The 27,886-nt window shown below is 36.4% G+C and overlaps 3 protein-coding genes across 5 annotated transcripts; 2 read left to right on the forward strand and 1 right to left on the reverse strand.

Moving 5' to 3' along the window:
* The first annotated feature begins 5,862 nt into the window (after positions 1-5,862).
* On the forward strand, positions 5,863-10,180 carry LOC149847693 (heptahelical transmembrane protein ADIPOR2-like). Its single transcript, XM_090009223.1, has 4 exons — positions 5,863-6,182; positions 6,338-6,421; positions 6,532-6,580; positions 9,171-10,180. The coding sequence occupies exons 1-4, from the start codon at positions 5,941-5,943 to the stop codon at positions 9,834-9,836; spliced, it is 1,041 nt and encodes a 346-aa protein (XP_089865349.1). The 5' UTR covers positions 5,863-5,940; the 3' UTR covers positions 9,837-10,180.
* A 7,399-nt stretch (positions 10,181-17,579) lies between these two features.
* Positions 17,580-21,734, forward strand: LOC149847694 (zinc finger (CCCH-type) family protein / D111/G-patch domain-containing protein). The gene is made up of 4 exons (XM_090009230.1): positions 17,580-17,749; positions 18,426-18,740; positions 19,896-19,956; positions 20,402-21,734. The coding sequence occupies exons 1-4, from the start codon at positions 17,624-17,626 to the stop codon at positions 21,382-21,384; spliced, it is 1,485 nt and encodes a 494-aa protein (XP_089865356.1). The 5' UTR covers positions 17,580-17,623; the 3' UTR covers positions 21,385-21,734.
* A 1,328-nt stretch (positions 21,735-23,062) lies between these two features.
* LOC149847695 (uncharacterized) lies at positions 23,063-25,514 on the reverse strand. Of its 3 annotated transcripts, none has more exons than XM_090009246.1 (2): positions 25,314-25,514; positions 23,063-23,679 (listed from the first exon to the last, which is right to left on the reverse strand). In XM_090009246.1, the coding sequence occupies exon 2, from the start codon at positions 23,640-23,642 to the stop codon at positions 23,340-23,342; it is 303 nt and encodes a 100-aa protein (XP_089865372.1). In that variant the 5' UTR covers positions 23,643-23,679; positions 25,314-25,514; the 3' UTR covers positions 23,063-23,339. The 3 variants fall into 3 exon arrangements, with proteins under 3 accessions (XP_089865372.1, XP_089865362.1, XP_089865366.1); XM_090009236.1 differs by having other exon boundaries at positions 23,063-23,691; XM_090009240.1 differs by having other exon boundaries at positions 23,063-23,725.
* Positions 25,515-27,886: the final 2,372 nt, after the last annotated feature.

The following is a 27,886-nucleotide window of genomic DNA, read 5'->3' on the forward strand; positions in this document are numbered from 1 at the left end:
AATATATATATATATATATATATATATATATATATATATATATATATATATGTATAGAAAAATTAGTAGCTACGCAATCTATAGGTGCACAGCTGCCAACCGAATCACGCTGGCCGTTCATCCCACGCGTGATGGACTGCACGTGAAAATGATGCAAAAAAAATACTGTTTTTTGCAAGTTTTTTCATTAGCAAAGCTTTGGTCCCTAGTGGATGTGCTCCCTATTTTGAAAAAAAGGCTTGTTTCTTTTGTGAATGGCACCCAAAGCATGGCCTAAATTATTTGGAGGATCAAGTTACATTTGGTATACTAATGAAACTCTTCTTAAAACATGTCCTTTTTTGATAAAAGTTTGAAAAAGTTTTTTTTTTTTTCAAAAATCAGCAAAAAGACTCATTTTTTTAAGAGAAATGTTTGGAACATAGTTATTGTTAACACCTTCTGTCCGCCTTTTGTATGACCTTGCATAATTTTTGAATGAGATCTATGGATATTTAAATGAATAAATTTTGTATTATCTCATACTACTTGTACATGATTATGTTGTAATATTAATCGTTTGTTTATACAATGAACTCATCGGAAAATTAAATATAAATTATGTCAATTTGACATAAAAAAAACTCATTTCACAACTTTTTAGATATATTACCTTTGATGTCTCATATATTTGGTTAGGGATAAATCCTGCGTGAATTGGGGGTGATGCAATATGCTTTACTTTTTATTTTTTTTTGCAATAAGGTCTTATGAAGGTGAGGTCTTTAGGAGATGAACCACAGTGCCAACATGAGAGAATCACTCGAGGACTCGACAAAAAATTGTGAAGCATGCAGCACACATGTTTATAAGAGACCTCAATAACCTATCTATGTGAGAAGGGCAAGTAGTCATTGTGTTAGCGATCACACTTATTGGTGACCTTTGGGTTAGAATTAGCTAAACAAACTTTGGTGTTGGACAATTAGCTTACTAATTATTGGTTTGGATATCCATGAAAAAGGTAAGCAGAGCATTTTTTAATACCCGTTATGGTAACACAATGTGAGCACACCATACAAGCCAAACCTCTAGTAAGTCTTTCAATGACTTATGTTAATATATAATAATAATTAATTATATTGAGTAAAAAGCATGATTCACCAAACAAGTTTTTATAAATCATGTTTTTTAAGGCATGCTAGTAAAAACCAAAATTATTGAATATTATTTTGGTATCCTCAAAATCTCTACATAATTTTTCTTAAGGAGTCTTAATTTATTAAATAACATAACCTAATATGAGTTTGGCTTGGTTTTTGAAAATGTGTGGTTGGAAATAAGGCCAATTAGTCTCTCAATCTTAATGAGAGAAATCTCTAACATTATAAATAAAGGTCTCAACCTTGAGAAGAGCATTGAAATCCTTCTAGGTAGCCTAATGCAATTAAGCCAAGAGGCAAGCTCAAAGTTTCGCCCTCCATTCCGTTTTGCTCTCAAACCAATGGTGAACACAAAAGAGATAAAAGTAAATTGGTTCTTATCTTGTCTTTCCTTTCAAAAGGTGGGGTGAAGCTTCATGGGGGTGGAAGATATGTCTCGTTATCTCTGCCTAATTATTTTTAAAAGCATATATGTTAAATGTTGATTTGTCATTTTATTGTCAATATGATTATTTATTTTTCCTAAGGCCTAACTACTTGGCCTATGTGTATGCTCACACCGAATTCATCATGTTATGTATTGGTGTTTATTTAGGTCAGCAACATTTGTGTCTTAGAAATGGTCTGGTAATGCATATGCTCGTAGCTTTTTATTTTCAGTCATAGCATCATAATGACATATATTACCCAATAAATTTAATGTTTGAATTTTCCAAACATACATGGCTGTTGGCATTAATACATTAAATGTCGGAATTATACTTATAATTTTGTATAGAATCAGTAATAGTTCACTTTTGAATTTTGTAATCAGTTCACGTATACATCAATAAAGTGAAAAATTTGTTAAAAAGATTTTTCTTTTCATAATGTCAAAAAATATTTGCAAAAGATTTTAAAAAATATTTAAAAGAAATATATATTTAATTTTTTGCTGTATAAAAAAAATTGACTCAAATTTTCACGAGTTTTTTTTTTGGGGGGAGAAGTTCTAGTCATTAACTAGGGTTTCACCACACGTGTGCTTGTTTGAAACGTAGGCATGAACATGAAAATAAATATAAAAAACTGCCGAGAAGGTCACTGGAGCAGTTAGATTCAGCTGAGATAGGATTTGACAACTACCACCTCATTGAGGTGATAGGCTGAAATGTAGAACTGCAGTCACCAAATGCCACTCCAGTTCCCTTACTTCTTACAACCGCATCGGCTCCAAATAATTTGGCTGTCTCACAGTTTCCAAACAAAGCCTTACAATACAGCAAAATGACTGCACGCAAACAGGGCAGGACAGTGCATCCTGTCATGTTTGCGGACGTGAGTGAATGTCCCAGTGTGTCCTGTCTTCGTGCATCCACGATTCAAACACATCATGAGAGGGGCAAATTCACGTCTATCAAGTGAGAGAGGTGGTAGAGATTGAATATAGGGGGTTATCTAATGAACTTTTCCTGCTAATATGACATGTTCTTAACTTAGTTAAGAACATGTCATATTATATATCTTTCCCACAGGGCACGCTTAGGTTGTGTTTCAATGCCTCGGATCTTTAATGCAAGTAAGGCACTTTTTTAAAGATGGGATTTGAGATCCCTAGATATCTCACATCAAGTTTCATTTGCAGTCCAGAGATCCTTGATTTTGATGAGGCTCTTGATTTGAGATCCCCCAATGTTATCAGTATCATTGAGAATCAGACGATTCATATCGTATCGGCCCAAAATCGATACAAAACAGGGCTGATTCGGCTCATTTTTTCAAAACAATTGCCAAAAATATTTTATATATGCAAGAGGCTCTTGGTTTTAGTCATGCTTGCTACCATGGCAGCCACCTCATTGGAGAGTTGTTGGAAAGTTGGGCCTCCAAACTGGCATTCAACACTAGATGTTATATAAATATGCATACAGTGCACAATTATTATTATTTTTGAGTAGGAGTCTGCCAACCACCACTTGACTTTTGAATAAAAAAAAAGGATTTGATTTTAGTTATCCCAAGAGTCATTAGGATTAAGCTTGAGATTTAATAGAGTCAGTTTTATATTAGGGTTTGATTTTAATTTTATGAAATAAGGTTATATATATTGGATGGTGTGCCCCAGGGTCAAGCACACCTCTTTCATGCGGAAGCAGATCAGGCTGAACATGAGCTTTTTGCTCATGCCAACATCGTGGCCGTCTGTTTGCATTTTGGATGAATGCCACCTAGCATATAACTGTTCTACTGACTTTTTAACTTTTCAAAATATAAAACGGACGGCCACGATCGATGTTGGCATGAGCAAAAAAGCTCATGTTCAGCATGACCTGATCTGCTTCCCTTTCATGCAATCTAACCTTAAGGATGTCTTAAACATAGTTTGTTTGGTAAGAATCATACCTTTGATTTTAATTTTATGAAACAAGGTTATATATATTGGATGGTGGGCCCTCGTCTGCCCCAAGGTCAAGCACACCTCTTTCATTCAATCTAACCCTGCGGATGTGTTAAGCATAGTTTGTTTGGTAAGAATCATACCTTTGATTGTATTTTTTGAAAATAAGATCACGGTTTTTCAAGTGATGAAATTTTGATGTACTGTGAGCCATCGATTTATTATGCCTTCAAAAATCCTTCTTACACATGATAATGTTACCATCCAAAACATGTATTTTTATTAAACAAATCATGTAGATCATATATGTAGGATTGTTTTAACAATTTCATCATTTGATTGGACAATTTAAGGTTAAGGCACACTAAAACTTGGGGTACACCATCCTATTTCTCTCATATATATATATATATATATATATATATATATATATATATATATATATATATATATATATATATATATATATATATATATATATATGAGAAATAGGATGGAAGACACCAAATTACATATGTTTTAGATTTTTTTATAAATTAAATCTTATGGATGTGATTTATAATGTTTGTTTAGTGAGAAATGAGTTTTAAATCATATGATTGTAACACATAAGCTACTTTTTTAAAGGCTTCAAAAATTAATGACCCACAATGCACTAAAATTTCATGACTCAAAAATCATATTTTTAGATCAAAATAACATAATCAAAGGTTTGATACTTTGCAAATTGTAGACACCACAATTTTATGATACACAATTGCTAACATCTTTTAAAGACAAGTGTTTGCAGGTACTTAATAAGAATTGAATATTCTCACACAGACGTCAGAGCGAACCACCGTCCATCACGTGATGGCAGAACAAAAATCATCGTCCTTACCAAACGGCAAAATAGGATGTTCACTACACGACGACAGAGCAGAGTGTCATTCTCTATGGGACGACAGAACATGAAACATCGTTCGCTATTAGATGACACAATCCTTTAACCGTTCATTGTACCTTTAACCGTTCATTGTACCGAACACGCAGATAAGCTTCATGACTTATCCATATATCATCCCAACCACTCTTCACGTCTTCAAGGGTAGGAGAACTCCTTCTTGGATGAGTTTCCGTACGAGAAGGCTCTTCTAAATGAGTAATCCATATCTTATACTGAATTCTATAAATAAGAGCTCACCATTTTACCTTAAACACCTGAAAATTATCAGAAAATCTAGAAACTAGATATTCACATGCTGACCCTGCAAGAACACATCTACCCAAGCTTTGTCAGTACGTTGTCTTGATGTAATTGAAGAACACTCGTATATACGTGAAGCGCTAGCGAACAAAAATGAGCTTAAATGATAAAACAAACCTCCAAGTTTGAAAAAGGTATTTTTTAAATTCCTAATATGTTTATTTCAATCTTATTTAATCTTTGAATTAGGTATTTATATACATTTTTATCATTGATTTGCATATTGCAACGTGATTGAGCTACGAAGATTGAGAATTCTGATGTCTTTACCTCTATGTCAGACGAAGGATGATTGAAGCTTGTAACAACGTTCCCTACGATTTCAAAGAAAATTTTGCAAATCCAAGTAAGTCTCATTTTTCAATTCAAATATTTTTATCAACACAAGCAAACCATCTCGATGCAGACAAATTGAGTTGATAAAGCTTGAACCTGTGATTTTCAGCTCAATAATTTCATATAATTTGGTGCCTTCGATAGCACCACATATATATATATATATATATATATATATATATATATATATATATATATATATATAAAACTTTTACTAATTCTAATCCAAAGTCAATCTAACTCAATATGCTCTAAAACTAAGATGTGATCAAATTGGATTCACATTGGTGTTTTCCTGAGCACAATTTCTTGACGATTTGAGGCGGCATTTCACTTGAGTTTTTCATGTTATATGGAAAGAGACGTGTCTTAAAAGAGTTTTAATAAGTCCTATCTCCTCCAATAGGAAAAAAAACATGACCTGGCCAATTGGTGCTTCTTACGATGAGGTCATACCAAGGTGTTCTGACCCCACTCCCCATTCTACCATTCCAAGAAAACACTCATATTTGTCATCTTTAAGTGACTAGTCAAGCCATCATCTATTATTGCATATAAAAGGCGTGAATGGTTAGCAAACGGTTAGGTTGAGAGAGAGAGAGAGAGATCCGTAACGCTTCCCATCTTGTTTGGACACGAAAGTTTTCGAACCACCGAAAAGAAGAAAGAGTGTAGGGAAGCGTTACAGTTGTCCCGCAGAGAAGGAGTTGTATCTTCTTCTTCTCTATATGTCAGGTTAGAGAGCGAAAGAGGGAGGGGGAGGATAGACCCATTGAAGGAAGGAAAAAGAGAAGGAAAACACAATTTTCTTTTTTGGCTTTTTTCGGTGAGATTTGGTGATGGATCGAGGGGTTTTATGGAGAAGGAGAGGGAGGGGATCGAGGGAAGGGTCTGTGATGGAGACCAAGAAGGAGGAGGAGGAGGGGAGAAAGTTTGAGTGCCGAATGGTTAAGTATGAGGAGCTGCCCGATTACTTGAAGGATAATGAGTTCATATTGGATTATTACAGAGCCGAATGGCCTCTGAAGGAAGCCATCCACAGCATCTTCTCTTGGCACAACGAGACACTCAACATTTGGACGTATATCTCTTTCTCTCTCTTCCTGATTTCAGAATTTCTTAAGAAACCAATCGAGTTTCTTTTTTGTATTGCTTAGTTGCTTGTGTTGTTATTAGCAAATCATAAATATTCTGATATATATTGCAAAATGATATGATTTATAATGGGTTTTGCAGGCATTTGGTGGGGTTTTTCCTCTTCTTGATTCTTACCATCATCAATTTTCTGGAAATGCCGGAGCTGCTTCCCAATTTGTCATGGTCTCTCTCTCTCTTTCTCTCTCTCTCTCTCTCTCTCTCTCTCTCTGTATATATATATATATAGCATGAAGTCTGAATGATGAAAATTTGTTGGGTATCTTACTTTACAGGTCATTGCCACCTCATGCCAACATGAATAGCTCAGACAACTTGTTTCATGTAAGTTGGAGTCTGTTTTCATAAGATAGGAAATCATGAACTCTTTTACCCTCCACTGTCACAAGCTGAACGTTGTACTAAATTTTTTTCTTTCCTATTCTCTCTCCAAGGTCATGATCTTTCGGAAAATTTTGATGGGTGACTGTTATTCTTTGTCTCCTTCGTGAGACAAACGTCGATAGGGAAGAGAAAACAAAAGCACAAGAAAAATATTCATCCCATGTATGGGGATATAATTCGCTTTGACTCTGATCCCTAGCTAAAATATGAGGGCCTCAATTTTTTTGGGATGGGATCAGGTCAGAGTGTGTTCTTAAGGTATTCTGCCATAGCACTTCTGGATGCCGTTGATCTTAAGATGAACGGCATCCGAAACCTGTAAGAATGAGATGCTCATCACTTGGATGGCCCTACTTTTTTTTATGTGGTTTGTGTTTCGGATGGACAGCTTCGGAATGTTTTAAAATGACAGCCTTCTGATCATCCCAAATATCATAGAGGAACTATTTTTTCAGCTGTTCATTTTGAAAACCTTAGGTGCCGTTCATCCAGCATATCAATGGCTAAGAAAAAAAATGTGAGACCCATCTATAAGGCGTAGAATCCATCCATGATATTTGGGATGCCGTGCGATGAACGGCATGTGTGAAGAGCTGCCCCCACGACCTTGTGACAAACTGGCAAATGCTGTGGTTATCATGTGTACGATTGGTAACACGTGAGTTGCAGCCAAGTTCCTGAACTCTGCTCGCACATAAAGCCAAAGGAATCAGAACCAAGTTCAACTTTCCAACGGGTGCGCCTGTGAACTGCAGTTGCAGAATATTGGAGTTCGGGAACTTGGCCAAGTTTGCACGTGATATCCAAAAAGTTAGACCAATGGTGGTGATGACAAAGGTCATGCTTTGTAGCCTGCACCGGGTCAATTAGGTTTCACTTATCTCCAATGTCATCCCTATCTTCACACCTCACTTTGGGATTTTATTGATGCAAGTTGTTTTGATCAAATAGACCTCTCTACATCATTCATTTAGTGAAATTTAGTGAAGATCAGCATTTAAATCACCAGAATACAATTTGTATGCTGGATTTTTTGGCAATTCAAAAATGGACGGTTGACAACACAAAATTTTGTGATTCAAAATGTCATTATATATATATATATATAAAATGGTTGAAAAAGTACGATTCAAGGGTCAATTCATATTAGATCAATCATGCTAAATCCATCTATGAGGTCAGGTTTGATAAAAAAAACTCGCATCAATAAGGTTTCAAAAGGATATGAAAATAGGGGATGACATAGGGGATGAGTGGTAACCCAACTGGTACCGGGTAACCCAAGTGGTTAGAGTGGTTCATGGGAAGACTGTAAAATCTTGTCTTGCTCAAGATCTATTTTTCAGGATCATACCAATGGCTTGCCCAGTGGGTGTTTTTTGTAGGAAGAGGGCTCATTAAGTGAACCATATTCCTAAGCAGGTTACTCATCCTAAAAACAAGATTATGCTTTGTACTAATGTTCTCATCAGAACACAAAGCATGGCCTTTAAATCCTGTTTTGGAGAGATCCATGTGAATGTGGGGTCAATAAAAGCACAGTACAGCCACGATAAGTCACCATTGAGCTCGCTTTAGTCAATAAATGTGTAAACATGATCGTGGTCTGAGACTTGACCAAGTTCATGAACTACTAATAACTTCATGTGCATGGTCACATTTCACTTGACAAAAAGAATGTGCTGTCATGGTTCATAGAGAGTGCCCTTGAGTCATCATTCGATCAAATTTAACCAAGTCATGGTTAGGCCAGAAAAACTAAGTCTAACTCTTCTAAGAATACATGGAGTGACTCGTTCTTTATTGATGGGCCATAATAGTTTCTCGAGCCTTACTGCCTTTGTTGGGCTGATCTGAACCAAGTCATCCAATACCTTTGCAGTTGCATCCAATATAACAATTTTGTTTTGGATCCGAGTCATGCACAGAAATGTTCTTTAACACTGTTAGTAGTTTGGCACATAACCATTTGTCTATTTGATGCTTAACATGGGTGGCAGCTAAGAACGCATGTGGGCAATAACAGGTAGGAAACATCCAATATACAGATCTACGGCTTTTTTGACAGAAGAAATTACATTGATAGGCACACTTTTTTCACACCATCATGGGCCAGCTCGCCCAAATGACTAGAGTGTGATACAATCCTCCGAGCTCTCTCGGGCGTCCCACATCCAATTCTCCATGTTGACACTCGGTGATAAATCCTGGTGGTGGTCCTTTGTTGGTTAGAGTCCTCACCTATAGGGTTTACTGTCTAAACAAGGGGAAGGGGGGGGGGGGGGGGAGGGAGGAGGATTCAAAGGGGTTTGACACCCTACACAAACTTGATTCTTTAAAATAAAGAATGAGGAGATCAATAATTTATTGTGATAATGTGACATTCAAAGTGCTATCAATTTTTTTTTTGAGAAGGCAAATTAAGGTGCTATCAAAATTACATTAGATTCTGTGACGTTATAGAAAAACAAAGCATATAAAAATTGATTATGCCACCAAATTTGATAGTTCGTTTTGTTTTTGTGGGCAGCTGGTTCACAGGGAGCATATACTAGCGGAGACAGAAAGCAACAGCAAGCAAGGTGGGGTGGCAAGATGGCCATGGTTAGTCTTCCTTGTGGGATCAATGTTGTGCCTGCTCTGCAGCACCCTCTCTCACCTCCTAGCCTGCCACTCTCATAGGTTTAACCTTTTTTTTTGGCGCCTCGACTATGCCGGCATCTCCCTCATGATCGTTTCATCCTTCTTCCCTCCAATCTACTACATGTTCCTCTGCCAACCTCTATGTCGTTTGCTTTACCTCTCCTCCATTGCCACCCTGGGAGTGTTCACAGTCCTCACTCTCCTCACTCCAGCCTTCTCCTCGGCGCAATTCCGGCCGTTTCGAGCCGCACTCTTCTTGGCCATGGGCTTCTTTGGCGTGCTCCCCTCAACGCATGCGTTGTGGCTCAACTGGGACCAGCCCCAATGCATCTTGAGCTTGGCCTATGAGCTGGCCATGGCCTTGTTCTATGCTGGTGGTGCTGGGTTCTATGTTAGCAGGGTGCCTGAGAGGTGGAAGCCTGGTGCATTTGATATTGCGGGCCACAGCCATCAGATCTTCCATGTGTTGGTCATCGCTGGAGCTCTGGCCCACTATGGTGCAACTCGTGTCTTGCTCAACTGGCGTGATGAGACCACTTGCCTTTCCATATGATATGATTTATTTATTTATTTATTTATTTTTAATAAAAAGAAAAACCTGCCCAGGATGTCAAACTATTCCAGGTGGGTTCAACTACCCAGAGGTTCATGGAGAGCTTAAGTGCTCGGCTATGTGACACAGCCAATCACATGACCCCATTCAATGTACAACCTGCAATATGTTGCTGTGGGCCTCATGGCAACTCTCAACCACCTGCCACTCCAAATGATATTGGTGGCCCCTTCAATGTTTTTGGCTGTTGTGATGGAGGGTCCTATATCCATATATTGCAACACCAAGATGATAATGAGAATGTTATTAAATTTTATTATAATAAGAGGAAACCATAGTAATTTGGAGATGATTTATGAAGTTATGCAAATTGTTATCGAAATGGTTTATAAGAGTTGAGGTGGATCAACTTCTCTCCAATTAGAGTTTGTAATCACGCTATCCATGTCACTGTTGCATTGGTACTCGATATACCTAGTGTATCAATCGGAAGCGTCTCTCTTGAAACCATAAATAGAAGCATCAAATGCTTAGGAAACTTATCGCAATTATTTGGAAAACTTATTCCATCTCTAACAGGAACTCATCTTTTTATGGCATTATAAATGAGTGTCAAACTCGTTTCTATCAACATTTGGTATATACTGATAACACTATCAATATGTGACCCGTTTTTCTCTCTCTCCCTCAAGCCAAAAATACCCTTTTAACATTTTCAAAAGAGAGCATACCTTTTATTTATACTTATTAATCAAGGAACACATTTTCCTTTAGATTCTAAATAAGAGACTAAAAAAACTTTTTTATGTAGTAAGTTGAGTCATAGTCCAATAAAAATTCATTCAGCCATGACAAACACTTTTCATTATTGTCAGAATCCTTATAAATTGGTCTGATTGTAATGAACCTGCCCAAAATTGATTCAATAAAAAGGGTCGACTGACTAATATGATAATGTTAGAACAACTTATTTATGAACTTGTTAATGAAGAAAGTCAAGAGAATGGGTTTTGTAAAAAAAAATGACACCATTGGATGTCATGGGGGTTTCCCATGAGCAGTAAGAAGAGAAAATGGAACCCATTGAAGTTTGCTAAGGTACAGTGCACTTAATGTCTTCCAATCCTATATATTATATTATATTATTCCATAAACATGAAACCTAATAGATTTCACTTTAAACAAATAAGAAATTAAGAATTTTCACTAAATTCTTTAACTTGAGGGTAAAATGGTAATTTCAAATCACTTGTAACGGCAAACTTAACGAAGTAAACTCTAGACCTTTTTAATTAGCCACAAAATTCTTTAGGTACCTTTTTATGTATTTATTTATTTTTCAACAGCATGTTTGTGCACGTCTCAAAAAACAAACATTAAGTGGAGGCATATGACCACGTTTTTTTATCAAGTATGGAAATATGGGAAACATAAGTATACTGATTATTTGAAATACTTTTATACACATATATATATATATATATATATATATATCATTTTTTTAGTCCTTTTGTTGAGAAATTATCTTTTATTAGGCTTAATATTGTATTTTTGTTTTTTTATTTTATGTATTTATTTATTTATTTTTGACAGATTTTTTTTGCATGTACCCGAAAACAAATTTGAAATGGAGGCATACAACCATGTTTTTTTTATGAAGTATGGGAATATGAGAAACATAAGTGCAGTGATTATTTGATATATATACACAAAAAATGACCACATTGTATAACAAATTCATTTTGAAATCTACCCCATGATCGATTTTGCAGGTTCCTGACTTTTTAGAACTTTTTTACCTTTGCACGAATGGATATCTTAACTTTCATGCATTACGTTGCAATTCTTTTTTTATCTCGTTAAATCTCACTAAAAGCAAAATTCACATGATATTTTCGTAGAAATCATGAATTTTGCACAATATACAATGCAAAAATGGCTACTTTACATATAATGAAGTAGATTCGTATAATGAACGTGTGCATATTCAATGCTCCGCAACCCTCATCGCTTCTTTTGCAATCCCCATACAGAATTATGATTTGCATGACACCCACCTATCATGACTCGTGTCAATAACATTAGTTGCTAGCTAGTTAGTGGTAACAAACCAACATTTGCACCTACATGTGTTGCTCTATATATGTGCCATTAAACTATGCTTTCTTTTCTCTGTCTATTGATTTAGAACACATGTAACCAGATGCAGAACAACACATTATTTGACTCATTCTAGCAGTACATTATGTGTTTTCTATAGATCAAAACTCAAAGACCAAAACCAATCCTTGGAACATGTTTATTATGTGCATTTCGTGCTTATTTTTCATGTGGTAAAGTTGACTATGACATGATGAGTAGGGTCAAATTTGCATTTTTATCTTCTTACAGTCTTACAACCTATTTATAATGATTAAGCCTGTTAAAAGAGTAAATAAACTATGCTAAGCACATCAGAACCAATCTATAACTTTAGCTACCAAATCCATGCTAGTAAAACAATATATACCTTTATTGATCATATGGGGCCTCACTGATTCTTGTCATCAATGTATATGCTAAGTCAATTTCTAACATGTGACAACTAATTAAACACCAAGGTTGGTATATGGAAGTGCATTTTTTTCCCTATGGGTAGCTCAGTATGGTCAACAAATCATTATAGTGATTCTGAATTAATATATGACAGTATGTGCCTGCGCATGAACACTAGAGAATGTGGATAAAAAATAAATGTGACAAATGGCTAATTTCTTCTTTGCCATGACAAAATATATTTAATTAGTTTTCAAGTTGTATATGTTTATTCTTATTGAATATGAATCTAATTTTTTATGTTAATAAATATATTCTTATATGCATTTTTGCAGTTAAACAATGGGAAAAGATGTAGGATGGGATCATGGAGCTAAAGTTCTACATCCCGCTAAAGATCCTAATCTCGTAGGACATGTAATTTGCAATTACTGTCATAAAGAGACTACAGGAGGCATCTATAGGTTAAAGCATCACTTAGCTAGCACAAACATGGTGTAAGCATATGCAAAGCGGTTCCACCTGATGTGAAATTTTTTTTCAAAATCATCTAAGAAATCAGAAGCAAAAGAAACAAGAGAAAGAACAAAATAAGTTGAATATCGGAATGAGTGTTTATTTTGGATTATCAACATACGATAATGTGAACAAAAAAATCAGTGGATCATGTAGTGATGCAAAAACAAGCACAGACAGTCCTATGGACCTCTTTGTGAACAAAGAAGCACGACAAACCACAATAAACACTGCTTTCAAAATGGATGAAAAAAATATATATGTCGTGTCATTGGTAGATTTTTTTATTCAAATGCCTTATCATTTAATCTTTGCAAGAGTTCATATTTTAGTGCAATGGTAGAAGTTATTGCAAATTATGGGTGAGGGTTCAAATTGCTTTCTTATCACCAAATCAGAACATGGATTTTGAAGGATGAGGTAGATTGTACTCACAAATTTTTAAAAGAGTTCAAAAAAGAATGACCAAAGGTTGGTTGTAGCATTACGGTAAATGGTTTGACAGATAGAAAAGAAATAAACTTAATTAATTTTCTTGTGAACAACTCATTTGTGACAGTATTTTTTAAGTCCGTTGACATCAGCGACATGAAAAGAACTAGTGCAAATTTGTGTAAATTGTTTGAAGAAGTTGGTAAAAGTAATGTGGTGCAATTCATTAAAGATAATGCACTAAATTATGTAGCAGTTGAGAATATGTTAACAACAGGAAAAACATATTTTTGAACACCATGTGCAGCGCATTGCTTGGATCTTATGTTAGAAGATATTGAAAAGATGTCAATTTTTAAAGATACAGTGGAAAAGGCAAAAAAAAAGGATATATTTATAGTCATGCATAGGTATTAAATTTAATGAGAAAGTTTACAAAAAAGAAAAAACTTCTATGTCCAGTCGTCACTCATTTTGCCACAACATATCTCACGCTTCATAGTATTGAATGTTATAAGAAAGAGTTGAAGTTGATGTTCTTATCTTGAAAATTCAGATCATCTAATTACTATGAGAAATTTGATGTTAAGAACATTTTTTATATTGTTCTTAATGATCATAAGTTTTTTGTTGTCATATCATATGCAATTAAAGTTACGTTGCCTCTCGTAAAAGTGTTGCGATTAGTTGATGCAGATGAACCTGATATGAGATTTTTATACGAGGCAATGGATAGAGAAAAAGTGAAAAATGCTTCAAACCTTGAAAATGTTGAAAGAAAATATAAACCTATTTGGAATATCATTGATAGACGATGGGACTTGTAACTTCATAAGCCTTTGCATGCAGTTGCCTATTATTTAAATCCATATTTTCATTATACTGATAACTTCAACCCGGATGAAGAAGTTATGAGTGGCTTTTATGATTATGTTGAAAAATTGATTTCTGATGCAAATGTTCTGTTAAAAATTACAACACAAATTGATGCATTTAAAAAGGCAAAGAGGTTGTTTGGTAGAGAGAAAGCTACAATAAGAAAATTAAAAAGTCTTTGTAAATTTGCAATTATGTTGTTATTTGTTAATATTTTTTTTATGTTTTATGATATTCTTAATGTTTTTATCAATTTTGTATTATTTTATTTGAATGCAATTGATTGGTGAAGTTCATTTGGGCATGAAAATCTTGAGTTGATAAACTTTGCAATTTGAATTCTAAGTTTGACATACAGTGCATCGGGCTGTGAGAGGAATTGTAGTATTTTATCATTGGTTTGTGATTTAGTATTTTATTTTTAAAATATATTTTTATAAGTATAATTATCGTATAATTTATTATCAATGATTTGAAATTATAGGTACATACAAAATAGAGGAATAGACTTGAACAAGAGAAGATGAATGCATTGGTTTTTGTAATGTACAATATGAAATTAAGATAGAGAAATATGAAGAGGAGAGCTACCAAATACCCTATATATCTAGATCATATAGACTTAGACGATGAGTGGATTGTGAAGAAGAAAGATCCATTGTTGTCTAATGATCCCAATTGGTTGGAGGATTCATGGTTGAATCCGAACTTTGACATAAATGCCATTGAACATGTGCCTATTGAAAAAGTCACTTCACTTCATGATTCACAAACTGGTTCTAGACAAGACAAGTCTTTAAGAGATCGAGGTAAAGCTAAATTCTTTTTACCTTGCTATGAATATAAATATATATTTTTAATTACATAAAATAAGTATTTAATACATGATTTTTTATTGCAATAAAAAGAAAAGCAAAAGAAGTGACCGAGGATGTAGAAAAAGAAAGTGCAGATGATGAAGAGTCAGAAAATGAAGATGAAAGATAACCTATTTATATGGATTCCTTAGATGATGACATTGGAGACTTAGATATTGATGATGACGAGACACAAGAAAAGCCTAGACCCTAATTCATATCATAGAGCTATGGCCATTTATATATTTTTTTAGGTCTTTCAATTGCAATTACGACTGTTAACACTTTCATTTTGAAGAGTTTTGGACAAATATATTAACATTTGGTTGTTAATGCTAACATGCATTTTCTAATTATGACATTGTATTGTTAATGCTAAGATGCATTTTGTTGTTAATGTTAATTTTTTATTTAATAAATGCTCATGTTTTATTTTTTAGATACTTACATAGATAAAGTTGTTGCATTAATGTTACTTTTACATGTTAATCTTGTAATTTTCTATTATTTATTTGAGATTTTTTATTTTCTGTTGGTTGTTGCTTCATCAATAAAGATTTTTTTATTTATCTATAATTTTAAATATTTTTTATAGTTTTTTTTAAGTTTAAAAAAATGAGAATTACGCTTTACACCTCGAGGCTTACGCCTCGCCTCATATTTTGGTGGAGCGCCTCGCCACGCCTCAACGCTTTTCACAACACTGCTTCCAATCTTTCTAAAGTTCTAAACAGAACCAACGGGGGCTTCACTTGTCTGGCAGGAGCGGTTAGTGCAAGTCACCTTGTGTTGGGTCGTTGCAAGTTCAAATCCCAATGCTATTACTTGTATAACTTGTAGGGGTCTGCCTAACCCCAGCTTTCTCGGTCACAAAAAAAAATCTGAATGGATATAGAGCAATGATATTAAAATCTATTATTTGCTATTATAAGATCCGCTCAATAAGGAACATGCAAGCAGGGTTGTCAATGGGTTCGGTACCTGACCCATCAAGGTATACCTGAACCTGCCCAATAACAAATTACTGTGTTGGGGTTTTGTTGGGTCACGAAAATGGAATTCCAAACCTCTTTTAGCATAATTTAAAAACATGTATAGTTTTTTTTATTAAAACAACAACAACAACAACAACAACAACAACTACGCCTTCATCCCAAAACAATTGGGGTCAGCGATATGAACCAAAAAAGAAATTCATTTTGGGTCTTCCACATGAATCCTTTTCCTCCAATCATTTCTATCCAACGCCATGTCCTCGGTGAGGTTCAAAGCATTCATATCCTTTCCTATCATCTCCATCCAAGTCTTCCTAGGCCTACCCCGACCTCTTTTAACTAATATATTTTCCCATTTCTCCAACCTTCTAACCGGAGCATCATTAGGCCTTCGCCGAATATGTCCAAACCACCGTAAACGATTCTCTCGCATCTTATTTTCAATGGGTGCAACACCTACCTTCTTACGTATCTCTTCGTTCCGAATCTTATCTTTTATTGTATTTCCACACATCCATCTAAGCATCCGCATCTCAGCTACACTCATTTTTTGAATATGATGTCTCTTGGCAGCCCAACATTCCGTACCATATAGTAAAGCGGGTCTAATAGTCGTCCTATAAAACTTTCCCTTCAACCGCAATGGCATTCTACGATCGCACAACACTCCAGTAGCACTTTTCCATTTCATCCACCCAACCTTTATCCTATGATTTACATCTCCATCAATTTCTCCATACTTTTGAATGATGGATCCCAAATATTTGAAATAATCATTCACCGGTATATCTTGCTCACCAAGCTTCACTACACTCCCATCACTACTTCGTTGCTTACTAAACCGACATTCCATATATTCAGTCTTACTCTTACTCAACTTAAAACCTCTAGCTTCCAATGTCAGTCTCCATAATTCTAACTTAGCATTAACCCCAGCTCTAGACTCATCAATCAAAACAATATCATCAGCAAACAACATACACCACGGTACATTTTCTTGAATTGATCTCGTAATCTCATCCATCACTATCGCAAATAGGAAAGGGCTTAAAGCAGTTGTCGCTGATGCCCTCATCCATCAGTATTTTATATGTATTTTTTTTATTAAAAATACATATAAAATACTGAGGTACTTGTAAAAAAACCCAGGTTGGATCAAGTACTCAACAAAAATCATCACGCAAACCCAGATTGCATATTGCTCAGTTTGGGTTCGGGTCAACCCAAATATTATTCGGGTTGGCACTTTCCAAGCTCATACCCAAAAATTCTGGTTTGGGTTGAGTAAGGTATCGCATACAAACTCGATCCATTAACAGCATTGCAAATCAAAACCAAACTTGTCCGATCAGGCTCCGGATGGAGGCAATATCTCGAACCCACAACACTATAACGAACCAAGAGGCAAAGAACGACCCAAATTAAGGATCGGATCGGATTCTTTGCTTTAGACCCGAAATCCAAAGCAAGCCGGTTCCCCTTCTAAATACTTGGACTACGTCCCTTTTCTCGCATTCGCGTATTTCCCGGAATTCGGAATTCCCATCTGAGGTGGAGTTGCAGAAGGGAAGAGGCGATGGCGGAGGAAGACGACGAGGGCCTGGAGCAGCTGTTTGAGGCCCAATTGGTGGAACAGAGAGAGTCTCTGGACGTTGTCGCTGATGCCCTCACCGCCGACCCCCAAAACTCCGAGCTCTTGAAGGTACCCTCCTTCTCGCTCCCCCAATGCTAGGGTTTCTTTCTCCTTCTTTTTTGCTTCTCCGTACAATGGAATCTATGGTTTCTGTTTTCACTTTTTATCTTCCATTATTGTATTCAATGGCGAATTTCTGCCCGTTCATCGGCCCTAGTTTGTATCAAGCGGTAGATGACGATGACGATGACGATGATGTAGCCTGGTTTTCTGGTTTCTATCGGTTCCTTTATCTCTGGATTCAAATAAATCTCTCTCTCTAGCTTGGGATTTATCGATCTGATTCATTACCTAATGGATTAGGGTGTCGTCAGATGGTCTCGTTTGGCTGTGTTGAACCCATTGTTAAGTCAAGATTAAAGGACGCGGTAGTGAGAACTTCAGTTCTCAAGAACGTCACTTACCATGAATTTCATCCCATGTGGCAATTGATTGCGGGTTTTTGTCGACGGGGGGTTGTTATATGAAGTTGGTTTTCGATTCAGTGTTTGCAGTTTCTGTTTTGCTCGTGTTATCGTGTGGGTTTTGCCTTGGATCGTCGATCGAATTTCTGGATAAAACACTTGTGTCTTGATAATTTCAATTTGGAGGTTGAAATTCAAGAGTTAGAGAGTTTCTGGAAGATCTTAGTTCTGGATTTTGATTTTTTACTTTCCGGGTGTTTGATGATCGTTTCATCTTGAAGGTTCAAGAGGAGCTTGTGCAAGCAATCAAGGATTCGGAAGATGTTCTCCTCGAATTGAAACGGGCACGCCTTTTACAGAAGGTGGACTTAATTGCACGAGGTGCCCTCGAAGATTTGGTGAGTGAAGACGTGAAGCCAGAACCTCTAGAACAGAACAGTGTTGAAGCGGAACCGCTAGAAGAAGGGTTTACTGTCGGATCAAAATGGAGATTCCGTCACACAAACGGTCGGTGGTATGATGGTTGTGTGCTGGGAATAGAAGATGCAAGTTCTGCAAGGGTCTCGTTTTTGACGCCTACTATTGAGAATATGCTGGTCTGTATGCTTGACCTACCTCTGCTCTCAAAATATTTACTGAGTATGAATTAACTTTTCTATGTCTATTAACGAAAGACCTTCATATGCGTGGTGTTAGTTTATCTGAGGATGGTGTCTTCTGAAGAGTTAAATGTTATGTTCGCAAAATGTCTTGGACCCCTACTGTCGTCAGTTTTCATACCATCTGAAGTTGTTGGCACTACTTACTTTTTAGTTTCCTTTATAGTTTGTCTCATTGGAAGTTTAATTTTTTAGTTTCCTTTTGTGGTTTATCTTATTGGAAGGCAAATGGATTTTAAGTAGCTATTATCTGCTTTCTCTTAGATCTTATCATCCATCTGGTTGATTGTAAGTTGCTTATTTCAATATTTCTGGTGTAGTTTTTTATATCCATTTCTCTAGAAGGTCGATATACATGTGCTTATTGCATTTCGTACATGTACAAATATAGCTCCCAAATATCATCCATGTTCATGGCCTTAAGCCATGTAGACTACAGTTCCCTACTTCCGTTCTAGATGTTCAATTGTTGCCAAGGATGTATCCTTCAAGATGCAACTCAGACAACAAACATTCTAGACCTAATTTGGTTTCTTTTTATTTCATCCAATGTTGAAAACAAATCCAGATGTCTTGCAGAAACTACCAGATATAAATGGCCAATCAAAAGAATAGTTTATCTGGACAGAGGCACTGGATCCTGAAGCATAGAAGTGCAGTCTGCTACTCCAGTTAGAAGCTGCCTTTTGATTTTATGGTCCAATATATAGTTCCCAGAAGAGAAATCTATGCAGCCATAGGCTTGAACAAGAACAGGGCAATGATTAAACGGCACTATGAAGTATTATTATTAATAATGATAATGCAGCAGTCACATTAGTAGCAGTAGCAGTAATACTAGACCTAATTTTTCATTTATATTTGACTTTCCCAGTGAAACTCTAGTCTAATGATTGAGGCTTAGATAATATAAATTTTATGGGTTTTTTTATATTTTTTTCCTACCCCAAGTTTAGGACCTTCCTTAGCTTCGTAGGAAGCGCTTGTCCACGTGCCGCCTCTGTTGGCTTCATCCTGTTTTTTTCTTATGTTGTTGGAGATGTACTTTTTTAGTTAAATTGGCCAACTAACATGGTCTGCCCCAAAGTGCAGATGTGCAAGTTCTTTCTACAGAAGCGATGCCGGTTTGGTAGTAATTGCCGCTTGTCGCATGGTATGTTATTGTATTACTAGTATCTCAGTTTTGTATTAGTGTAAAATTTGCCAACAAAAGAAGAAATTATGGCAATGGGGGTTCATTATTGCAAGATAAAATGATCATTATCAGAAGTTCCCTGCAATGTTTGACTTGTTTTTTTTTTCATCCTCGAAACTCCAAAATCACAGCTGCTCCATTCTTGCAAAATATGCCTTCACTGTTCCGTGTTCCACCTGTTATTGTTTTATTATTCTTCAAACCTTGGAATTATGGTTTATTAGATGCTTGTTTGTCTGCTAGTCCATCCTTGCTAAATATACACTAGTGTTTCTTTGTGGGTTTGATACATGTGCCATGTTTGATATTGTCAAATCCTGAACTCATGGATTGCTGCGCCGTGGTGTTCTTGTGTTTGCTTGCTACCCTAATAAATATTTGAACAACAAGAACTCTTGTGCAGGTATTGATGTACCACTCTCCTCATTGAAGCCATATGTTCCAACAATATGGAGTCTATCATTTGTTGGGTCGAGTGTTTTTGCCCTGTCTGAAAGCAGTGCTGGTATATGGAGGGAAGCTGAACTTGAGTCTTGGGATGATGAACTCAAACTGGGTGATGTTGTTTTTAGGGACGATGGAAGCCGTGCCAAGCTTGGATGTGAAGCTCTCTCTTTGAGGGAGTACGCTCAAGATAGTGAAGAGACAAGTTCAGAAGAATCTGAATCTGTTGAAAGTGATGAAGATTCCGAAACCAGTTCTCAGGGCATTGGCTTTTTGAAAGCCAGCACCATGCAGCAGGGAGTACAAACAGAAACTACCACGTTTGCCAAGTGGGAGCTTCATACTCGTGGCATAGCTTCAAAGATGATGGCTAGTATGGGATACCGTGAGGGGATGGGCTTAGGTGCATCTGGGCAAGGAATTGTTAATCCAGTTAGTGTGAAAATTCTCCCAGCAAAGCAATCACTTGATTTCATACATGAATCTCCAGGAAATGATTCAAATGGCAGCAAGAAGGGCAAAGGCCGAAGTAGAGGGGGTAAAAGGAAGCGTGAAAAGAAGTATGCAGAAGCTGCTCGGGCATTGAAAGACGGAGAAGAGCGTGGTCCAGATGTATTTGATTTCATCAATAACCAGCTTGCCATGCAAAATGGAGCTGAAAGGGATTCAAGTGAGAAAAGAAGCAAGAGTGCAAAACCAGAGAAGAAAGAAGACCGACGGTCACTGGTTGCTTATGAAGAGGAGGTGAAAGAATTGCGGATACAGGTTGAGAAGCTGGATGAAATGGTGAACCGAAATCGTAAAGATAAGGCATTCTGTGAAGCAGTTTCTCGAAAGTTGGATGAGACTCACAAGGCTTTGGCAGAAGCAGAGGCTGCTCATGCATCTGCATCTCATGCGGTGGTTAGTAAGGAAAAGGAGAAGAAATGGTTGAAGTTTTGATGTCAGTCATGCTGGACTTCCAATGAAACCAATTTTGAAGATCGTGGTGGGATCAATCTCTGTTTTTCTCGGATAGCTTGTTTGAGATCATATGGAAGAAGTTAAGAGATGTCTTTGAAAAGTTGCTCAGAGTTTAAATCACCTGCCAATGCTCTACAATTCATGCAAACGTCAGTGCAAATGGCCAATTGTACTTTAGAGGACAATAGTTTTATACGTTAAGCCCGGGCAGTATTTTTTTAATTGGTGCTTCTATGGTGGTACCGTACTTGATTTTCTTAGATCTAAGCTCCAAATGCAAAATATAATTTGGATCATGTTTAACATGTTTTATTTATTATTTTTATGTGTTAAAGTTGACTGAAATATGATGTTTTATGCTATTTTTATACCGCCTTTATTTTCATGAATTGTGAGGCATTGATTTTACTCTTAAAAATAAGATTTTATGATGTATTACATGATAAAATTTTCTAACATAGCAAATAAACCATCCTAAACACATCTATATGGTTAGATCTACCATTTGGGGGCTAGATCCATACAAACAAATAAGAGTGTGAACCACCTTATATTTTCTCTTTTTATTAATAAAAATATTTCATTTTCAAGTTTTTAACTTTAAAACCTGCATTCATTCAGGCCCTCTGGGAGCTGGATATGAGACTTTAATAAGTGCCACTTACCCCACCTACCTCCACTTACCCCCATTGGTGTTTGGAAATTGATTGGTGATGAGAGTGGAAAAAGGTATCCAGTGGAATGATAAACCCAGTGATTGGGTTCGGGGGTTTAACTGATAATATCCGGGGTTTAACTGATAATATGCCTGTAAATTTTGTAATTTTCATTTACAGATATTTTTGGCAATGGTCCAAACGGGGCGAGGTGGGGCAGGATCCCATTTCTCTCCGGTCCACTGCCATCCCAAAAGGCATTTTAGTTATTTTACTAACGAGGATCGGAGATGAGATGGGGTGGGCGAGGGAAAGCGTAAGTTCATCCCTGCACGGGTTTTTTATTTTAACCTTCATCCCTGCCTCCATCCCCATTTCATTTCATGTCCTCTATCACTGGTTCAAATGGGATGAGGAGGGCGGGAGCCCATTTTTCCCCGGTCCACCGCCATCCCTACTTTTCAATCTCATCACTTATTTTTTTCTCCATTTTCATATCTCCAACAGCGTCTCTCAAACAGAGCCTTACAGATCCGCCAGACAAGAATGGAACACGTTGGGGCAGTTTTGTTTGCGGTCATGGTTCATGAGCAGCACTATCAACAAACACAGATTTGTGCATGATGTTGATTATTTTTTAGATAACAGCCCGTTTGACAAATATTTCAATATGGTTCTGTCAAGGTTGGTTCATTTCACAAAAATGGTTGCCGCTAAACCACTGTCGCCAATCTTGTTCTCCAGAAAATCTATCTCGGTGAAGGAAAGCCTTGCAGTATTCTCAGGAATCTCAGTTTGCTTAACTCATGTAAACTGTAAACAACTTAAAAAGTTCAAACCATCCCAATATCCTCAGTCCTCACCAAAAGATTACCATTACAATACAGAAATTAACAGCAAAGGAAAGCCTTGCTGTATTTTCAGTAATCTTGGTTTGCTTACCAATATGAATATTTATAAAGCAACCTCATGCAAACAACTTCAAGTTCAATCCATCCCAATATCCTCATCAAAAGATTACCATTACAATACAGAAACTAACAGCAATTTTTGTTCGGGTACAAAGACAAGTATATTATAAATTCAAGACACCACCATAGCTACAAAAGTCTGCAGCCATATCTATAGGAGGAATACCAAAAGACTAAACAGTCAAGTATCCTATCATATGACTAGGATAACCAATGAGGATTTACAAACTTTAATGTCCCAATTATCCAAAAAATGTGCCTTTTGTTGGCATGAACATTTAAAAAGAGAAGAAAACAAGGGTGGTCTTCAAAAGAATCTCAATTTGCCCCTTTTGATTGAAGATTTTGCCTGTGTTAAATGGCATGATGCCTTCTGAGCGACGCTCATGCCAGAGCAAGGTTCTGAGGTCCCTAATGTTACTGCAAAATATAGATAGATGGTGCATAAAAAGCCCAGCACCACAAGCATTGTTAAGAGAAAGCGGTGCCGACAAAGCAGAGTTGCCCATCCCTCACCATCATCGCGAGCTCGAGTCTGCTTCTTCAATGCCGATGAAAAAGTAGATGCCGTATTCTGTGATCTCCTGTGTGGTGATGATAAGGTGTCCATGGTTGTTCTGGCCTCCGTGAATTAACAGATGATGACCCTGTTTAACAATCTTCAACATTACAATAAAGGTCACTTGACCAAATCTACAATTAAAAAAAGAATCCATGATTGAATATTAAAAAAGCATAAATATGTTTATATAGTTCAAGATCTTGTTTCATACTGATGAATGACGAGGCAGAATTGTGCCTATGTGTTAATTGACCACAATGTTGAATATAATCTATCACATCAATAATAGATCGATTTGGTTTTACAGCATAACATAAAATAGCAGAAGTCCATTCTTCACAGCCAAAAAAGCAGGGCCATTTAATGACACAGTTAAAAGATATGGTTAGCAATAGATCTATACAATGAGAAGCAGGTAAAATGGATGAAGAGAACTTTCTCAACAGCACTGTACATAAGGCTTTGGCATGTTAATATTTTCATGGTGAATAGAGAAGATTAAAATTGCACATGGAAAATGCAACAATGACATCTAAGCGACAAGCAAGAAAATGAACAGATGACCTAAGAAAAAGTTGTTGCTTTTTCCAATCTTGACTAGGAAATTGACTGGTATACAAGTGCACTTCATGTGTGTGCCATTGTGTACATGTGTGTATGAAAAACACAGAATCAATACATGCAGCCATGAACATTTTGAAAAACAATCAAACCTTCCAATTATAACAATTTTATTTTTCTTTTTTAAGATAAAAGATTCAAAGGACTCGTACCAAATAATACATCGCAATTATCACAACATTGCTCATGAGTCATGAACATATTCCTCCGAAAGCCAGACATACATGCAAAACCAAAAATACAAGAATGAACACAATGCATGCAATGCAAACTGAAGATCATCCATGATCAACTTGAAGAACTGCATTTGTTTCCCAACCTAAATTATGCATAAAATGGAAAAACAAGAGAAAATGTATGCCAGTCAGATTACGTATAAAAATAACGTTTAATAATGCAACTACCATAGCTCATGGACTACAACTCTGCTTAGCTGCCAACCTTTTCTATAAGAAAGAGAAACAATCAAACAAATGAATTTACTCATAGAAGCTGCCGAGAAGGGGAACCGAAAAAACATCTAGACACCCACAATAGCCAATGGATTTACAGCTAATCAAATGCTCTCTAGCTTAGATCCAGTGAGTTCGCGAATGCGCTGCCTAGCAAATTACGGTGAACGGTTAGAAATTAGCAGAAACAAAAACGCTTGAGTGCTACCCATTTCATTAGCACGGTGAAAACTCTGTACATCATAACATACTCTGTACTGTTTGATTTGCAAAAGAAATATGTCTGATTTATGCAATCTGGCATCCAAGGTTACTGCAGGCTCAAAACCGTCCAATAACTAAACAAAAACCCTCTCAGAAAACAATAGCTTAAAATTTGTTCAAAGAAGGATGAATCTCAACATCTAAGATTTTGGGTGTTAGTAATTCCGCTTCCAAACGCGTCCGAGTTAGCAATCCCATATATTCATAGAAGAGATCCATTTGATCACACGAAAATCAAGCAAAAAACGAAGGTGGGTCGTTCTCATTCGCGCAATAAAGATAATCTCGAGATGACCACCAACCAAAAACCCCATCCACCAACAAGATTGCGAAAAGTGAATGAAGAACGAACAAATAGAATCAGCTATCGCAGTACACCTACCTCGATTGCGAGATCTGGAGGGCTAGGATCGTTTCAAAATAGTATCGTAACCCCACAAGAATGAGCTAGCGAGATCAGACAAGAATCCATCAGATCTCCTTCACCCGTGAGAAGAAACGCATAATGGGATTCCTGCTGGCTGCTCTGGATCGACGTGAACGATTTCTCTTGACACAGAGAGAGGGAGGGAGAAAGGAGAACGCCAGAAATAGCTTCACGCTCACCGCCGGCCAAAAAAAAAACTAATAAGGCCCACTCACGCGTTTTCAGCGTCTCACCGATGGGCGATGGGTAACTCCCCCTCTCTCTCAAGCAACGGCAGCAGATTAGCTCATATGGCGTATCACTGATTCTTGGGTTATATTCAATCTCTACCGCACATCTGACTTGAATAACGATGTATTTGGGCCTCACTTTCACGGTTCCTAAGTGAGATTTGCTACGTAGACTGACCGGCGATCTGTAACATACAATACGACTTGGGATTAGGGGTGTCAACGGGCCTGACCCGAACCAAACCTTATAGGGTCTGGGTATGGTTTTAAATAAGAAGACCAGATTAAGACTCGGATCCGGACCCAAAGGTCCGATTAATACATGGACCCAGGTATAGTTTGTGAAATTTTATATGAGATTCAGACCTGACCCGAGTTCCGATTAAGACCCATAATTTTTCAATGTAAAAATAATAAAAAATATGGCTTTACTTGGTATGGTTCAAGTTTGGTTCATGTAGTTTTTATCCGGTATAATTTTTCTTATAATAGACCGGATTAAACCCAAGTATAAACTCAATACCATACCCAAAAATCTGGTCCAAGTCCCATTTTTACCTGGGTCCCAACCAAACCTGACCAGTTGACACCCTTACTTGGGACGCGTATAAGTATATAAAAATCATTGGGACCCACCCGCCAGCAGCAAAAGCCAATGCATAAATGACTAGTCAAAAACTTTGTATTTTTTAATTAAATAAAGTTAAATTGATTTTATATTAAATTTCATAAAACGAATTATAATAAAAAAAAACCTGAGCTATTTACAAATAGACGCCTAACATTTCAATTATTGCATTTAACTGCTGCTTTTTAAAAGCTTTCTTTCAAAGATACGCGTGACCATAAATTAGGTGAGTTAAATTTGACTTAATAAAGGTAAAAACTAAACTACCCTTATTTTTTTAAAACCACCTGTAACAAAGAGTAAGAGAGAGAGAGAGAGATCACCGAGGTGGTTATCCATGTGGTCAGTGGGGTCCTGTGTCAAGCTGAAGGTTCAGTATCGAAACCCCATGAAACATGCGGGCAATAGTTGTTATATCATGGTTGGGGCATCTAAGGTTGGGCGATTGTGTCTTCAACTTGGAGTTTTACCTCATAAGAAGGCGTTCTCGTTAAGTGACCTTGTTTCAAGTGAAGATTTTTCTTCATCATGAGAGAGGGTCAACCCCCCACCATTTAGACTCCAATTGTGGCTAACCATGATTTGGCCGGGTTAGGTTAATTTTATATAAAATATATAATTATATGTATATACTATTTATAGTTTATAGTATTTTACCAATATATTATATATAATATGCATTATATAATATTGTTATAATATATTTAATGTATAATTTTATTAATACATATATAATCATATTTTTCTATAATATATATAATATTTATATTATATTTTATATAATTATATATGTAAATATATGCACGACTCGCCTATGACTTGGCCAAGTTTTATAAAAACCGAGTTCAACTCATTTTTTTACCCATTGATTGGACGATCACTAGGTCAACCGGTGAGTTTTTAAACTATGGTTTAGACATCAAATGGTTTCTCCCTCACTTAGAGGTGGTTTTAAATATTAGTAGTGTGGTTTTTTCTCTCATTAAGTCAAAGCTTGGATCTAAGATCAAGTGTGTCTTTGAAATATAACTTTCCAAAGCAGGTGATTAAATGTAATAACTGTGATTGTTTTTAAATAGCTGACTAGATGGGCACTTTTTTGTAAATTGTTTTTTTGGTTATATAGACTTTGCACCAAAACATAAATTTTAAAAAGATTTTGGCATTAAAAAATATTTATGACAGCAAAGAAGTTCATTTTTATAATGAAATAAGCATGCTTTCCATTTTTAAATGCAAGTGTCTTACAAAAAGCCAGTCATTTCATACTAAGAGAATTTCTTGAGGAGCGAGCCTCCAAATATTAAGAAGTTTCGGGTTACTATGGTTCAAAGCAGTCAGTCATTTCATAGCATCAGAGGTGATATCCCAATTATTGAACTGCAGACCGATATGATAACCATAACATTCAAAATTAGGGGTGTCAACGGGTCTGGTTTACCCAGACCAAACCTATAGGGACCAGGTATAGTGACAAATAAGAAGACCTGATTAAGACCCGGGTATACCAGACCCAGGCCCGACCCGAGTTTTGATTAAGACCCATAAATTTTCAATGTAAAAATGCTAAAAGAATATTATTTTACTGGATATGGCCTGGGTCTGGTTCATGTAGTTCTTATCGGGTCTGGGTATGGTTTCTCTTATAGTAGACTCGATTAGACTAGAGT

The sequence above is a fragment of the Nuphar pumila genome, chromosome 1, assembly GCF_984573655.1.
Source record: "Nuphar pumila chromosome 1, dmNupPumi1.hap1.1, whole genome shotgun sequence".
NCBI classification, from domain to species: domain Eukaryota; kingdom Viridiplantae; phylum Streptophyta; class Magnoliopsida; order Nymphaeales; family Nymphaeaceae; genus Nuphar; species Nuphar pumila.